The sequence below is a fragment of the Diceros bicornis genome, chromosome 10 (genome assembly GCF_020826845.1).
Source record: "Diceros bicornis minor isolate mBicDic1 chromosome 10, mDicBic1.mat.cur, whole genome shotgun sequence".
Classification (NCBI taxonomy): domain Eukaryota; kingdom Metazoa; phylum Chordata; class Mammalia; order Perissodactyla; family Rhinocerotidae; genus Diceros; species Diceros bicornis.
Window position 1 is genome coordinate 25,814,999 of NC_080749.1, and position 16,858 is coordinate 25,831,856.

The window sequence follows — 16,858 nt, forward strand, 5'->3', positions numbered from 1 at the left end:
GCTACAGGATAGGACACAGTATTCATTTCATTCAACAAACAAGATCTACTTATGTGCCAACATTGAGCTATGAGCTGAGGACACGATGGTAAATAAAACAGATATGGTCCCTAGCTTTGTAGAGTTTCCTTTCTAGTTGGTAAACAGTAGTTAGTGAAATATTCAAAAACAAACGGAAAATTAAAACAAAGAGCTGAAAGGTGAAATAATTGTGCTAAATGTGTGTTTTCAGAGACTTCAGCCTAATCAGGGAGGTCAGGGAAAGCTTCTTTAAAGAAGTAATGCTTGAGTTGAAATCTGGCAGATAGGCAGGAAACTAAGAGGAGATGGGAGGCATTTCCGGGCAAAGGAACATCTTGTCAAAATATACGGTTAGGGGAAGGAGCTTGACAAGTTGAGAGAATCAAAGAAGGGAAAAATGGGTGGAAAGGATAAGTTTTAGTTACACTGCAATTCTTTTTAGATTGTAAACTCCATGAAGAAAGGGTCCATATTTCCCTTATTCACCTGTTTCTCAGTAACTGGGACATTATAGGAACACTTTTTTTCCTATTTCTGCAAGATTTCCACATACATAACATACATAATACATGGATCCTTACCACATGTTCCTGACTCTCTTTCTCATTAGTATATAAACACTGCAAAGCAAGTATTACATAAAAAAGTCACCTTTGTGTCATCCACAGTGCTTAGCACAATGCGTTAACAGTAGCCACTTAACACATGGATTTGGATTTAAGAAAGAAGGGTTGATTGTGGATTTGTTTGTTTTCCTTTCCCTTTCTCTTTTTTTTTTACAAAAAAATTTGTATGTAGATATGTAAGTGAGCATAAGTGACGCCATCTTATTAGGCTAAATGGCCTCACTCCCTCCTCTCTGTGACTACTCGTTGTTCTGCACATACACTAAAAAATTCACATGCTCTCCTGATGTATGGCCTCCAGTTACATATATACTTCCTGATAGCTTGATAAATTAAAACTTTGTTCTGTGAGTTTCTCTCCAGGAACAGGCTGACCACAGATGGGAAACATGCCTACAAGGTATCCATCAAAGCTGACAGAAGAATGGAACAATGAAAGACCCTGAAGTTCATCATGCCTGAAGGAAACCACCTCCTTACTGCCTATTTTCCCTATATAACTACCTCAAGATTCTGTAATTTTTGTAGACAGTTTTTTTGAGACATTACACTGCCATCTTGCCAATTATGCCAGCTAATGGAATTACAACTTCCTTTCTCAATCCCTAACTCCTTGTGATTAATTGGCTCAGACGCAGCAAGCAGAGCGAGCCCGTTGCTCGGTATCAGATATTTCTGTGACTATTACAAAACATTCTCAAGTATTGTTCCTTTTTCTCCTCCCTGGTTAAAAAGAACACATATCATAATTTATATAACAATCTATATCAAAGTTAACATGATAAATTCAGTATAATAAAGTCATTTGCCCAGCCTCCATTCAGAAAGCATGGCTACTGAACGCCAGTTAACTTTTCATTCACTTACCATTTAATAGAGTTTTTACTTAAATTTTACATAAATATTATTGAAATTTATGTTTAGCTCAACATACACATAATTACTATACTTGCAGGCATATACAACAGTGAATAAAATACAGGAAAGTTTGTGTTCAAAACTTGTGACGTTAATTTACTGTGTGAACATGGCTAGGCTATAGTCCCCAATTATTCAATTGAACACTAATCTACATGTTGCTGTGAGGATATTTTGTAGATGTGATTACTATCCACAATCAAATGCCTTTAAGTAAAGGAAATCATCCTAAAAAATCTGGGTGGGTCTGATCCAAACAGTTGAAAGGCTGTAAGAACAGATCTGAGGTTTCTCTGAAGAAGAAGTAATTCTGCTTGTGGTCTATAGCTTAAGCTCCTGCCTGAGAGTTTCCAGACTACCCAAGGATTTCAGATTTGCCTAGCCAGCTCCCACAAGCTAATAAACCAAATCTTTGTAATAAATCTGTTTTTATACATCTATATCTACGTATCTATCTATTTACCATCTATCTATCTATCTATCTATCTATCTATCTATCTATCTATCTATCCATCTATCTATCCATCTATCTATCCATCTATCTATCCATCTATCTATCTATCTATCTATCCACAAATACTACTGGTTCCGTTTCTCTTGTGGAACCCTGATGAATACACAACTGTCTCCTATCTCCTGTTGTAGATCATGTTTTAGAGTCAGCTGGTGAAGAATACGTTAGTGTACAAATTTCTTTACAAAGGATTTTTAATGCATTTTAAATGAGGGAAAAAAACCCAAAAGTATCCATGAAACAAAGGCTTAATTTTATAGATGACAATCAAAACCAAAAACACAGCTTATTGTCTACTTTCACATGGCTTTACTATTCCACTGTGTTCAATGTCATAACTTCACTATTCTAAGGAACTCTTGTTAGTAAGATAAGAGTTGCAGATAACATTACTGTTCATTTCAGGAGCTTCCTGAATAAGCCATCAACTCTTCAGCAAAAAAAGCATCAAATGACACTTCATACCTCAAGACTCTTTGAATCACCTTCCGTCAAAATCTTCTTTCTGTATCCACCAATCTAAAATTATTATATAATGATCCTTATTCAATCCTAACCAAGACTCTTATTGAAACACCTGCCTTAAAACAGAGTTCAAAATCTCAATTACTATTTCAACTTTGCCCTGCCTCCTCTGAGCCACTACTAAGACACTGAAGAGCTGATGCACTTCCTTAGTGTGGTAAGCAAGAAACGCAGCTTTGTCTAAACAGCAGGCCGTTTTGGTGATATTTTGAGGATCCAGCATTTAACACAGAGGAGAAAAGAAAATAATAAACATTCATGTATTGAGTAACCAGAATTGGACATTATCAACATTTTATTGTATTTAATTTGAATCTTTTTATGAAATATGAAGCAAATTTTACTAATACAGTAAAATCCCCCTTGATAAAGATGAAAGTTTTGTTTTGAATGTCATTATTGGTCCCCCCCAAGATAACTGTTATTATAAAATTAGTGTGCATATTTCCAGTTTACTTTTTCCCACAGTTTTATAAATATGTGCATCTAGCAGCAATGTATATTAATGTTGGGTGTTTCATTTTGAAATTATATAAACAGTATCATACCGTATCATTCTGCTAATTACTTTTCTCAATGCTTTTGAGATCTTTATGTATGCATATATATATATAAACATATCTGTATGTATATACAGTGTTTCAGCACATAAACATGCTGCATTTATTTCCTCATTCCTCTTTTGATGAAGATCTGTGCTCTTTCCAAATTTTTTATTATTATAAACAATGATTCATTGAACATCCTTGTACTTGTTTCTATCGGGATATATATATATATATAAATTTATGTATAAATATATATATATAAAGAATTCTCTGTGGTATATAAGTAAGCATGGAGTTGCTGGAACATGAGATATTGCAATGTACCTTCAATTCTAAAAATAACCCCAAAAGGTAGATACTATTATCTCCATCTTATAGATAATGAACCTGAGCCTTAGAAAAGGTAAGAGACATGTTTAAAGTTACAGAGTTAATAAATATCAAAGCAGAGATTCAAATCCAAATTTGTTTGGTTCTCAAACTAACTTTTTTCCCAACTATGTTGTCACCCAAACACAGCAAAAGGAATCTTTTATATGAATGTGGAAATTACTATAAGTTGTCCCTAGTTCCCAGGTTCCTGAAATTCGTTCTTCTTCTCGTACTTTACACCTTGAACAATTTAATTCACTTAATATGGAGTGGCAGTTGAGGATAGTGAATGTCATCAAAGGAGATGTTAGTGACCTACCGACATAGAAACATTGCTCAGTGTGGGGAGGTGGGCAAGAATGGGGGCAGGGGAAGACTTTATCTGCTTATTTTCTTCCTCTGTGCATCTAAAATAGACATATGTGAGAGAAGTGTGATAGAATACAGCAGGTTGGGGATTTGCCACAGAGCTTCCAGATCTTGGAAACATAAAAAGGTAAAATAATTTGTTACATTTATATACAAATAATGCAGTCTCTCATTCAGCATTGCAGAGACCATTAATCCTAGATAGCACCTGGTTAACAAGACTAGTTAGCTTGCTTCATTAAGTAGTAGATAATAACAACAATAAACAAACACATAGGGACAGAGATTGGATTGGTCGTTACCAGAGGGGAAGGGGGGAGGGAGGAGGGTGAAAGGGATAATTTGGTACATGTGTGTGGTGATGGGTTGTAATTAGTATTTTGGTGGTGAACATGATGTAATCTATGCAGAAATAGAAGGATAATGATGTGCACCTGAAATTTTTACAATGTTATCAACCAATGTTACTGCAATAAACAAAAAATTAAAAAAAAAAAAAGAAAGTTACCAGAAGGAACTTGTAAGTGACATCTATTTGTAAACTACATCAAGAACTACAAGAGGAAGATTAGGGCCCAGTTGTCTTTTTGCCCTGGGAGCTATGCTGGGAAGATCTGAGAACAGAACCCGGGTACTTCAAACTTGTTTGCCTTTTAGCATTAGCGATAAGACAATATAGAGTTAAATTCTCACATCTGCATAAAAATTTGCTCATCTCAGAGGCCCACATGGTTACAACATATTTCTCTGCTAGATTTCTATGGTTTCAATTCTATGTTTATTCTTCACTGAACTCATTTATACTCTTAATATTGCAGATGATCAGATCATTTGAATTCCAGTCTATTGGACCCAATATACCTTCTACTACCACTCCTGACAGGTTCTATTATTAAAGGCCAGATGTTCTCCTCATAAGTTTCCCTCATTCAATCCTCATGAGAACTTTATGAAATAGACATTTTGTCTGGATTTTACAGATGAGGAAAGCAACACCACCAAGCTAACAGTAACTTGCTCAAGGTCACTAAATTAAATTTACTTAATGGAACCTAAAATGAGTTAGGTTCCTGTGCCCTTCAAGGAAAAGGACAGTGTCACGTTTTTATCAACAGGCTTAACACAAAATCTGATACTCAATAAAAATCTGTTTATTGAATAAATTTATGTTTGACTCACAAGCCATACTCGTTAATGCTGATTGAAAGTATAATTTATAAAGAAGTTCTGAGTTATTTCTGGTAAAATACTATATCTTGCACAAATTAAAATTTAAAAATGTTATTTTGAATTCCTTTAAAACTAATTTTCAAGTATAACAATAACTGACATGGTGTAGACATTTAATATTTGTTATTGAACGTTGAATCATTATCCATATTCACTTAATTTGGTGTACAATACCTGAGGGGCCAACTACAAAGTATAAATAGTAACAATAATTCCTCTCTTATAGACTTTCTTTTTTTTTTTTTTTTTTTTTTTTGTGAGGAGATCAGCCCTGAGCTAACATCAGCCAATCCTCCTCTTTTTTTGCTGAGGAAGACGGCCCTGGGCTAACATCTGTGCCTATCTTCCTCCACTTTATATGGGACGCCGCCACAGCATGGCTTACCAAGCAGTGCGTCGGTGCGCACCCAGGATCCAAACCAGCGAACGCCGGGCCGCCGCAGCGGAGCGCGCGCACCCAACCGCTTGCGCCACCGGGCCGGCCCCTTATAGACTTTCTTTATATAAGCTGTTGGGTTTTTTTCTTTAATTCATTTTGAGTAGGGAAATGGATATTTAGTATTAAAGAAGATATGGTTTTCTCCACTATAGAAACAAGCATATAAATCAACATTTTTGTGTAAGCTATGGCTACCACATTACAATGTAAGGACTTTATTTGGTCATACTATTTCCATCATACTCACTTTTCCATATTAAATATTCTGAACAACTCCAGATAAGGGCCAACTGAATTGCTTTAGTCTAAATTAAGTCCTTTGTATGAGTCCTAATCTTGTCGAGTCCCTCGTTTCTTTTGTTCTATCTTCTTCCACACAGAAGTATTAGCATTTCAATTTGCCTTTAATTTCTAACGCTACCTTGAATTTCAATTGTGTATCAAATCTTAGAACAAACACTCCAAAGAAAAGAGCTGTTAACAGTATCATTTTATATCAGACGTTTATTCTATAGACTACATGAAAAGAATTATTTATTGCAAATATTGGCGATATTTAGACTAGACTAGACTTTTACGGAATCATCGCTATTAAAACTGAGCTACTTCAAGTAAGTATACTTCCACACTTTTAAAACAGAAAAAATTGCTGAAAAGCTTCATGGTGTATTGATTTTACCCCCAGATTTAAAACTACACTATACTAAATTCAAAGCAAAATTATGACTTTCTTTTGTATATTTCATCATTTGCACATTTAATGTAATATCAAAATCCAGGTTCACTATTAGATTTTTTTTTAAAGGTACTTTGAGATGATAAATAGGCAATATGATAATTCTTGCCTCTCAAATAAATATAAAAAAATACGAAGAAAGATTGATTATAGTTTAACAAGAATATTACAATGTATAGATATTTATGTGTAAATGTATAACATATTACCTTCTAAAAGAATCTTTGTACGTAAGATTTTCAAAGATGTTTTATGGGAATGAGTCAAAGCTCTCTATCAGCATCATGCTGTTTTATCTGCTAACCTACAATGGTTGACAAAGGTAGAATAACTAAATAAACACGCTGCAGAGTGAATGAAAACTGCTGAAAAATAAATACTAAATACTTAAACTCAAATCATTTTAACTATTAATAAGGACACAATAATGATGATCAGGGGAAGCCTCAGTACATTATATTGCCACTGTAGCAACGTATCAGATATCCACAAGCGAAAATAAGATATTTATTAATTACAATGTTTTAAGCAACTTCAGTGCTTAAGATACTGTAAAAATTCTCTTATTAAAAGAACTTATCATCTTATCCAGAAAAAAAGAATGTTTCCTCCTTACCCCACATAGACCCAATGGATTCAATAAGATTGATAAATTCCTGATTTAATTTATAGCACTAACCTGTAATATTTTCTTTCAGGCTCTAGATCAAAAATACATTGTACAAGTACAGGTTTGTAATATTAAAAACTGCAGTGATAAATCATTAAAAAAGAAAACAGAAAAACTTACCAACTGGTTCCTTTTGATTCTGAAAGAGAATCTTGCTATTACTGCCGTCCATGTTTGCCATGTTAATTGTGTTTCCATCTGTCCAGTAGAGTTTCCTTAATTCAAAAGAGATATGGATTAAAAATATTAGATGTAGATCTACTTGCTGACTAGATACATACACCTAAGAACAAAGTTAGGGGCCAGCCCGGTGGCACAAGTGGTTAAGCGTGCGTGCTCTGCTGCGGTGGCCCGGGGTTTGCTGGTTCAAATCCTGGGTGAGCACCAACGCACTGTTTGGCAAACCATGCTGTGGTGGCGTCCCATATAAAGTGGAGAAAGATGGGCATGAATGTTAGCCCAGGGCCAGTCTTCCTCAGCAAAAAAAGAGGAGGATTGGCAGATATTAGCACAGGGCTGATCTTCCTCATAGAAAAAGAAAAAAAAAAGAACAAAGTTAATATCAAAGTAAATTCTTAGCTCTGGATTAATTCTTTTCAGGAAGGCCCCAAAATGTTGAGCCACTTGTTGAGAGTAGCCTACATATTTGCCTGGGAAGAAAGCACCACTCTTGCTTTTTTCCTGTCATTGAAAGATAATTATCTCACTTCCATTTACCGCCTACAGTCACAACTGAATATTTAACTATGACTACAGTAAATTATTTCCATTTAAAGTAATTCATCAAGATTGAATCCTCTTGGCTTGGAGAAATCAGACACCATAGAAGGGAACAAAGTCATTTCAACCATCCCTGTTGAAAGCACTGAGGAGAAAGAATTTTTTTAGCCCTACACAAGCTCTGTACATACGCACATGATGACTAGGCAGAAGATGGGAGAATCTAATCTACCTAGCAGTGACCATAATATCAATACGCAGGGAATGTTATTAATGACCGGTGTTCAAAATGAAATCAGTGACTTTTCCCTGAATCTTTTTTTAAATTCTGAACTGTCACTCCTTAGAAATATAAATTAATGAGATCTTATAATGACATGTGAAAATCTGATTTTATATAGATAGAAATCTCTAATCGGGATCTCTTTTACAATTTTCATATTTATATGTGCTTTTTTTAGTATATAGCTGATATATATGCTCTGAATTAAAGTTTTTGTATAAAATCAGAGCAAAGGTGTGTGAAATTTTTGAAAAACTTAAAAAAAAAATAATCATACTTTACCCCCTGACTGGGTGAGCTGCAAGACACTGTGGCTTATCGATTCCATGGATAATTGAGGTTTTCAAAGAGCCATCTAGTCGTGCCACATTAATTTGTGTTTCATCAAATTCTGAGCTAATCCAGTATAAATTACGTGAGACCCAATCCACAGCAAGCCCTCTGATACTCTGAATATCTGTAAAACAGGAAAGAGAAAATTAAAAGTGAATGAAGTTTCTCATTCTTTTGGCTTTCCAAGCAAGTTATTTTCTGTCTCAGGGAAAATTTAATTGACACTTCAATTTGTTAGCTACAATTGTACAAGATTGTAATCTCATTCCCTTATTGGCCCTTCTTAAGGCATGAATAATCATTAATGTCTTATTGCTGAGCCATGTGAAAACCTGAAGCAACAATTAGGATTGAAATTACTCTAACAGTCAATGATTCACTAGTAAATACTTAGAAGAAGACACAGGCAGCAGTCCTATGGGGCAAGGTGACCAAAATTCAAATAAGACCAATAGCTTCTCCAGTTAGTAGCACATCTTTCTAGTTAGAAGTGTTTGTGGACCATCAACAAATGAGCTATTTTATGTTTTAAGCGACAATTTGTTTCTGAAAAGAAAGAAAACAATTCAACTTTCCCGAAAGAATCACCAGTTGAACATCTTTCAAAATAGATAATTAACAGAAATTGACTGAGATATGAACAAAGAAACTAAAATCCTTTTAACATTCCTCCAACGTGGATCCTACAGAAATTACTGAAACTTAATTAAGTTTTGATTCATTACAGCCAATATGAATATTTGAGTTACTAGTCCTTAATTATTCAATTAAGCATCTTGATAGAATTTAGGTTCAAATACAATTGCACATTTCAATTAAAGAAACAAATTAAAATAAAATAAATTGTCACAAATGATAGATGGTAGAAAATCTTTTTAACATATTAACATACAAAGTAGGCCAGTTTAGTCCCCAATCTGTGTCATTGTACAACTCTAACTTGGTGTTGCCTTTATTTTACAAAGTTTTTATTTTTTCTAGCATACTGTACCTCTAGAGTTCTCTAGACCAGCGATACCCAAACTTACATGACATCTGGAGATTGTTAAAATGAAAATTCTGATTCAGAAGATCTGGGGAGGGGCCTAACTAGCTCCCAGGTGCTGCTGCTGCTCCAGAGCAGTGGTTCCACTCTAAATGCCCCTAGAACCCCACAGCAGCTGCTACGTAGCTTGTCAAATTGCTGCATCATCCCTTTTATCATTTGCAAAAGATGCCACAAAGCTAGATTTTCACCTGAAAGTTAAAACCTCTACATTTGTAAAATTTGCCAACTAGGTCAAAATTTAGAAGAGCAAAGTAAGACATGGAGGCCTGGCAGTACCAGGGTGGCTGTAAAGCGCAGTGTTGGCATGGGAGGCTCCACCGCACGCTTACGTCCTCAAATCTCCACGGAGCCTACTTTTCTGCTCAAACCTCTGTTGATTATTTCTAAATAACTTTTAATCACAGTGCCCTTATAAGAAATCCTTGTGCTTCAATTTTTCCTCTAATCAATAACCTCTCACTCTGCAAATTACCCTTCATCATTAATTTTCTGGTAAATTAGTGAATTTCAAATGTGAACTTCTTTCATTTCTCCACCCAAAACTTGAAATTTCTTTTTATTTTTAGTTATCGTCATCCAGTTCCCTCTTTTCTCGAGAAAAAAAGTAATAGTAATACAACACCTCTGCAAAGCTTAACCTGCCATGTCTGATAGTTATTTATTTGCCTTACTTACAGAATATTTATTCCTCCTTCTTCACCATCTGGACTTGGTTGCTGAGGGACAGTATTGCTATAACGAGAAGATTGGGCTTCGCGTTCTAGGTTGGGCGCCTATTTTTTGTCTTTAATCAAGTCACTTAAATTCCGGCCTCTTTTCTTTTCACAGAAAATGAGGCTAATTATAGATAATACATAGAATTGCTGTGAATACTACATCACATGATGTGTGTTTGTGCAGCTTAACGCAGGGTTAGTGGGTACTCTGCCAATCCAAGGACTTAATACTTTCTTCATTTTTACCGTAGATTGCTTCGTATTGGCAAAAATAATAAAATAAGTTTTCATTTCCTCTGAAATACATGTTTTTCAAAGTTTGTTTTGACTGTGCTGCTCAAAATCTTTTATTTATTTCTGACTGACTCCTCATCATCTGGCCTAGAGAATGCATTACACTCTTAAATTGGAAAGCATAGCCAAATGTAAGTTATTAACACCTATTCAGTCCTTGTCAAGTGTAAGGTTCATGCTCTCTCAAATCTATTTCTTTCTTTAACATTGAAATAGCATCCAGTCTTTTTCCTCTTCCAAGCAATTGGTTTAGTTGTTGCCAGATCATTTTTCTGACTAGAGAGCTCCAAATCACAACCTTTGTTCGCCCTAAGGTATTCAATAGCTTCCAACCACTCAGAAAGTGATGTCTCAACTCCTTAGCCTGGCTTTCTATGTAATCTGAATGTAACTGTCTTCCCAACCTTATTTCTCACTATTTTTAACCAATTACCTTACCCTTCAGTCATATTGATGTGTTTTCAGATTTCCAGCCTTGTCCAACTGCTAGGGAATTATCTAGACCTCACATGCTATCACATCTTGACTTACTGAAATCTCATGCAAAATAGGCCAGCTGATAGGCAACATCACCCTTCAACCACAAAAACCTAATCAATTCTCCTATATATCCCAGCCAGAAAGTTTTTCTCTATCTACCTGACTCAATAGGACTGTATCTGCTTAATCCGTTTCTACCTAATGTGATAATTGTTTGCTGACATATTTATTCTCTCACATATACTTCTTGACAGCAGGCTTCTTTCTAATTTATCTTTATAGCTCCCCTCCCCAAATGTATACAGTATTATCTTCAACATAAATGTTTTTAATGAATTGATGAATAAATTCATGACATGAACAATCTATAATTTTAAGGATATGTGAGCTGAGCTAGAAATATCAGATGTAAGGTCCTCAAGTTTATTTTCAAGAGTACATATCTAAACACATACTCAGGCAACCTGAATTCTCATTCCCTATTCTAACCTTTTTTCTATCCACTAGATTGGAGTTTCTAATTATCAGCTTTATGTCTAAAATAAAACTGATGTCATTTTTGACCATCACTAATGCCCAAGTCTGGTTGTCTTAGAGGGCCCTGGTAAATTTACCATAAGGGGTGGGGGGAGATAAAAATTGCCATATGTTTAATGATATTTTTCTTTTCTTGATAAAAATATTGAAATAATAAATTCTGACTCTTAACTCTTGTTTTCAAGTAAGTCAGACCAAGACCTCTGAGTAAGTTTTCTATTTTCTATTTTCAGGGACTCTTACTTCTTGAACTAAGGCAGATTAGATACCCTGAAAAGGCTTTCATTGCCACAAAATTCCCTGATGAGTGATAAATTGTAACTTTTAAATGCATTGTTAAGATTACAAGGCAGACAGGAAAATCTCCAAGTGCTAACACACTAGCATGTTAGCTAAAGCCATAAATGAAGGCAAATAGTAATACAGAGACTGGTGCAGCCATAGGGACAAAAACTTGTAATGAGAGTCTAGAGATTCATGGATTATTAGTTACTCAGTGCAAGAGTGTTCGGTCCTTAACCTTACGAAAACAGGGGAGCTAAACAAGAATAATCCCAGGTATATCGGAAGAGTCTATATCTCCAGTGGTAGGTGAGTGGGAAAAAAATCTGGCTGCTTAAAAAGAAGAATAATTCAAAAATAAAAACAAAACTTATTTTTCTCTGTCCTTTCTCTGAGTACAAAGAATTTCTAAGCATAGGTCTACACTCTTGGACAAGAGATTACTTGTTTATAAACAAGGTATCCACTGCTTAGGTAGAGGAGAAATCAAATTAAAGTGATTTCTGGCTTACAGTGACTTCTCCTCCCTCCAGCAGAAGCAAATTTAAATCCTCTATGGAAGAAAAAAATTCCTGAACCTAAGACCTCACAACTTCTATAGATTTGAGTTCATTCTCATAATAGATCAGAACAAAAAATTAAAACATACACAAAGAAATGAAACACAAGAGCAAGAGTAAAGAGAAAAATAAACAACAGATGTAAACCTGCAAAGCCTACATATTTTAAAATTATTAGGTGTAAGATAAAAAAAAAATGAGTGGAATATTTTAAAGGAAAAAAAATGTGCTTTGAAATAATAAGCAAGGTGCAATGATTTACTTTTAAAAAATCCTCTTGGAAGATATAAATGAGAACCAAAAATACCTTGTGAATATTAAAAAAATACAATATTAAAAAAATAATTCATTAGATGGATTAACTAGCAGCTTAGACACAGTTCAACTAGTGAATTGCAAGACAAATTGAAGGAAGTTAGCCAGAGCTATCACAGGTAAACAAAAAGGTTAAGTGAGTTGGAGGTTAGAATGAATAGTTTAGAACATCTAGTCAGAGTTTCCAAAGTGGGGAGTAGAGAGACCAGGTTGGAGAAAATGGTCAGAAATAATATTTGAGGGTTTTTTTCTCCCTAGGCTGATGAAAGACATGGCCTCATAGGAGGCACAGCCGATTCTAGGTGGCTAAGGAAAAATATTCTCATGAGGACAAAAAAAGATGTTAAAAGCAGCTAGAAAGAAAAGACATATCACCAAAAACAGAATGACCATTAGACAAACACAGAGATTCTCAACAGCAATGAGGGATACCAAAAGATAGTGGAATAATAATAATAACAGCAATAAGGGATACCAAAAGATAGTGGATTGAGAGAAAATAACCCTGAACTTGGAATTTATACTCAACAAAAGTATCTCTAAAACTACATCTCAACAACAAACAAACAAACAATTTGATTAAAATCATGGGCAAAGGACTTGAACAGACATTTCTCAAAAGCAGACATAGAAATGGCCAATAAGAACATGAAAGGATGTTCAACATCACTAATCATTAGGGAAATGCAAATCAAAACCACAATTAGATACTACCTCACACCCTTTAGGATGGCTACTATATATAAAAAAAAACGAAACAGAAAATAATAAGTGTTGACAAGGACGTAGAGAAGTTGCAACCCTTGTGCACCGTTGGTGGGAATGTAAAATGGTGCAGCCTGTGCGGGAAACAGTACGGTAGTTCCCCCAAAATTTAATAGAATTACCACATGATCCAGCAATTCCACTTGTGTATAAACCCACAAGAATTGAAAGCAGGGTCTCAAAGATATTTGTACACCTATGTTCACAATAACCAAAGGGTGGAAACTACTCAAATGTCCACCGATGGATGAATGTATATACTGTGACACATACATACAATGGAATATTATTCAGCCCTAAGAAGAAAGGAAATTCTGATGCATGCTATGATATAGATGAACCTTGAAGCCATCATGCTAAGTGAAATAAGCATTCACAAAAAAGACACATATATGATTCCACTTAACTATTTACACTAACTTCTCTAGGTGCCTAGAATAGTTGGATGCATAGACACAGAAATTAGAGTGTTGGTTGCCAGGAGCTGCAGGGGGTGTGGAACGGGAGTTATTGTTTAGTGGGTATAGAGTTTCAGTTTTGCAAGATGAAAAGAGTTCTGGAGGAACTAAAGGAACTAAACGAACTAAACTAAAGTCACATTAAAGCAGATAATTCAGAGAGAAGAAAAATGGTCACAGAAAGTAGGCCTTAGATGAAAGAGGGTTGGGGGTAAGCACACAAGTAAGTTAACATGTAGATAAATCGAGGTGAAAAAGGACTGGCTGTCAATCCTCTGCTTGTGAGATTTATTTTGTTTTATTTTTTCCTGTGAAGTGGACCTGCTGACACCAGTATCTTGAGGATAGGCACAAAGGATTTTGCCTGAAATCAGGCATGCCTCCAGAGGAGCAGGGGATCCCAAATCTCATAACTTTCTGAGGGCAGATATGGTTACGTGCAACCAAAACTCATGTGAGGTGGGTTTCAAGTCAATTATTTATCTGTTCTCAGGAGCAAAGTTTTAAAAAAGCAAATTGGTAACATTTCTGAAAAGCTTTCCCAAGAGAACTTTGTAAATATTAAATATTCAGTTTGTTACAATTAGAGAAACCGTAAATATGTTACTATATAACACATGGTATACAAATTAATAAAACATACATAAATCCATGATCCAGTTTAAGAAGTAGAACATTACAAATACTTCACGAGCCTTCTATGCTCACCATCACTAATTTTATACCTCTTCAACTCTGAAAATTTAGTGTTTATCATTGTCTTGGTTTTTATCAGTTTTAACACATATGTATGTATGCCAAATCTATACTTTCTTCTAGAGGATAAAGGGGCAGAATTATAACTTTTTGACTAATATTCATATCTCTCAATGTCCTAAAAGTATAATTATTCCTATCTTAGAGAAACAACTCACTGCTGATTTGGGAAAATGTCTGAAGGCTCTTTCTTTTACTTTCATCTGGATCAGCGTCTGCAACACCTTTCCAATTATCTGGTCAACTTAATTTCTCTCTCAATCATCAGGTTCAATTACTTCTACATCTACCATATCCTTGGTATCTGTCATCTTCTTATACCTCTCATTGTTCTAGTCTAATTTTTGTTTCAGATTTAGAACATTTCTACAACTTTTTAATTGTATCCTTGTCTATAATTTCTCACTTTTCCAATCTGTCTTTCAGATTTCCACCTGATCTATCTTCAAAAGAGTTTGAGTCATCTATATCCTTCTATAAAAATCTATAAAAAAAAGGCTTCACACTGCCTTGAGGAAAAAAAAAATACAACACAGCTCCTCACCCTGGTATAAGACCCTCTGTGATCTGCTGTCGTATAAACCTTCTAGTTTACTCTCCTACAAGGTCTAGCTAGCCCTCACTACTTGCTTCTCTTTACATATGAAGTGTCCAGACCTTTGTGCCCACTGATAACTCAACTTGGATTGATCTTGCTAGCATTTCCCCCCAAAGCCTAGTTTGACTACTACCTCCCAAGTGAGCACTCTGGTAATTCCATGTAAAGACTCAACACACCTTGTGCTAACTTTCTGAGAAGTAGCTTACACCCTCGTTAAACTCCTTATTTCATTTAGCCTTATATTTTAGTTAGTTGTTTACATCTCCCTCTTTCACCAAATATGAAGCTCCTTGAGGTTATGCACCATTTATTTAAATAATAGCCATCCCTCACCCATCCAATGTCTTCAGATATAGAATCTAGAATATGGTATGTGAAAAAAAAGCCTATGGAATAAAATAACCGATAGAATTTCTATCCTCCTAACAAAAGACAGAGAATAAACACAGGAAGTAAGACTTATTTAGGAGCCATTGCTATAGATACATAGTTCTCAGTGGAATGGCATTTGTGGGTGTGGTTTTTTCCTTTCTTTTCTCTTTTTATAAATCACAGATGTTGACATTCTTCCACCAAAAGGCTTCCTGGGTGAAAATGAATATTGAAAATCCTGTTCAGAAATAGGCAAACAACAGATGTTTCCTATCCAAATTTCTGCTTTAATTCAAGGCCTGTTTCCAAAATCTAGATCTCACTGTTATTACTGACCTGTTTTTATTTCTTTCATTCTCTCTGGACAAATTTTCACAATAGTTTTTATTTTCTAAGCATTTTTATTACTGGGTACAATTAAATGTGGTGTCTTGCAAAATAGATGGAATGAATGAATCTTTAGTACTCAGTGACAAAATAATGGTTGGCAGCAGTAGATAACAATTTGAAATACTGATGGAAATCTACTCTAAAATAAGTCCAATTAGATTCAAAGTATCATTGAGTATGAAATTTTATATAGTAGCAATGTGATCAAAAGATCTGCATTTAAAATGGTTTATATTTTTGTAGTTAAAAAAAAAGCATATGATTATAAGACAATTTCCTACCATGTAGGAGAGTGTTCTTTATAGAAATAAACAGACATACTTCTAATTGATGGTCATCTTCCTTTTATCCATTTTATCTTCTGCTTAACTCAACCTAATAGTCCAGTTCATACAGTTAGTAGGTGACTATAGTACTAAAAAAATACTTTGCTCAAGCAATTGTACTCGCCCAAAGTTGAGTCCTTAATTTTCCAAAGATGAACAATTTATACTTTGCCCTAGAATAATTAGATGATACATCAGGGGCCTTTTCCAATAAAAAATGAGATTCTATTGACAGTGACTTGGAATCTAATACAGCTGGCAGCATATCTCTAAAAGCTTTTCCTTATCTTTCAGCATAAACAATAAAATCATTGGCAAGGGGATGGAATAGCCCCTATACTTCACCTGGGTACTACTAGATGAACTCTGCAGATTATGCTGAGTGTATATTAAGTGAACACTGGAAAGGATTGTTCTGCACAAACCACGTGGTTATAGTAAAGCTTCTGCTCTCCACCTGCTGAGGTTCCTTTTTTGTAAAAGAAAGGGACACTTAGGGAAAAAGAGCATACCTTTGGAGTCAAAAGGCCTGAATCCAAACTTGGATAAACAAAGCTCTAATGACAGAGTTCTGCTATTTCCTACCAGGACAAATCTGAACAAAATGCTTCCTCATCTTCAAGAAAAGCAAAAAGTAACATTTACCACATAGCA

At 35.0% G+C, this 16,858-nt stretch overlaps 1 protein-coding gene across 1 annotated transcript in view; it reads right to left on the reverse strand.

Moving 5' to 3' along the window:
- LRP1B (LDL receptor related protein 1B) overlaps positions 1–16,858 on the reverse strand; it is a 1,024,768-nt gene that overhangs the window by 564,303 nt on the left and 443,607 nt on the right. The window contains exons 27-28 of the mRNA XM_058548897.1: positions 8,254–8,428; positions 7,089–7,183 (exon numbers count right to left, since the gene is read on the reverse strand). Coding sequence (XP_058404880.1) covers positions 7,089–7,183; positions 8,254–8,428 — 270 coding nt within the window. The remainder of the gene's footprint in view (positions 1–7,088; positions 7,184–8,253; positions 8,429–16,858) is intronic.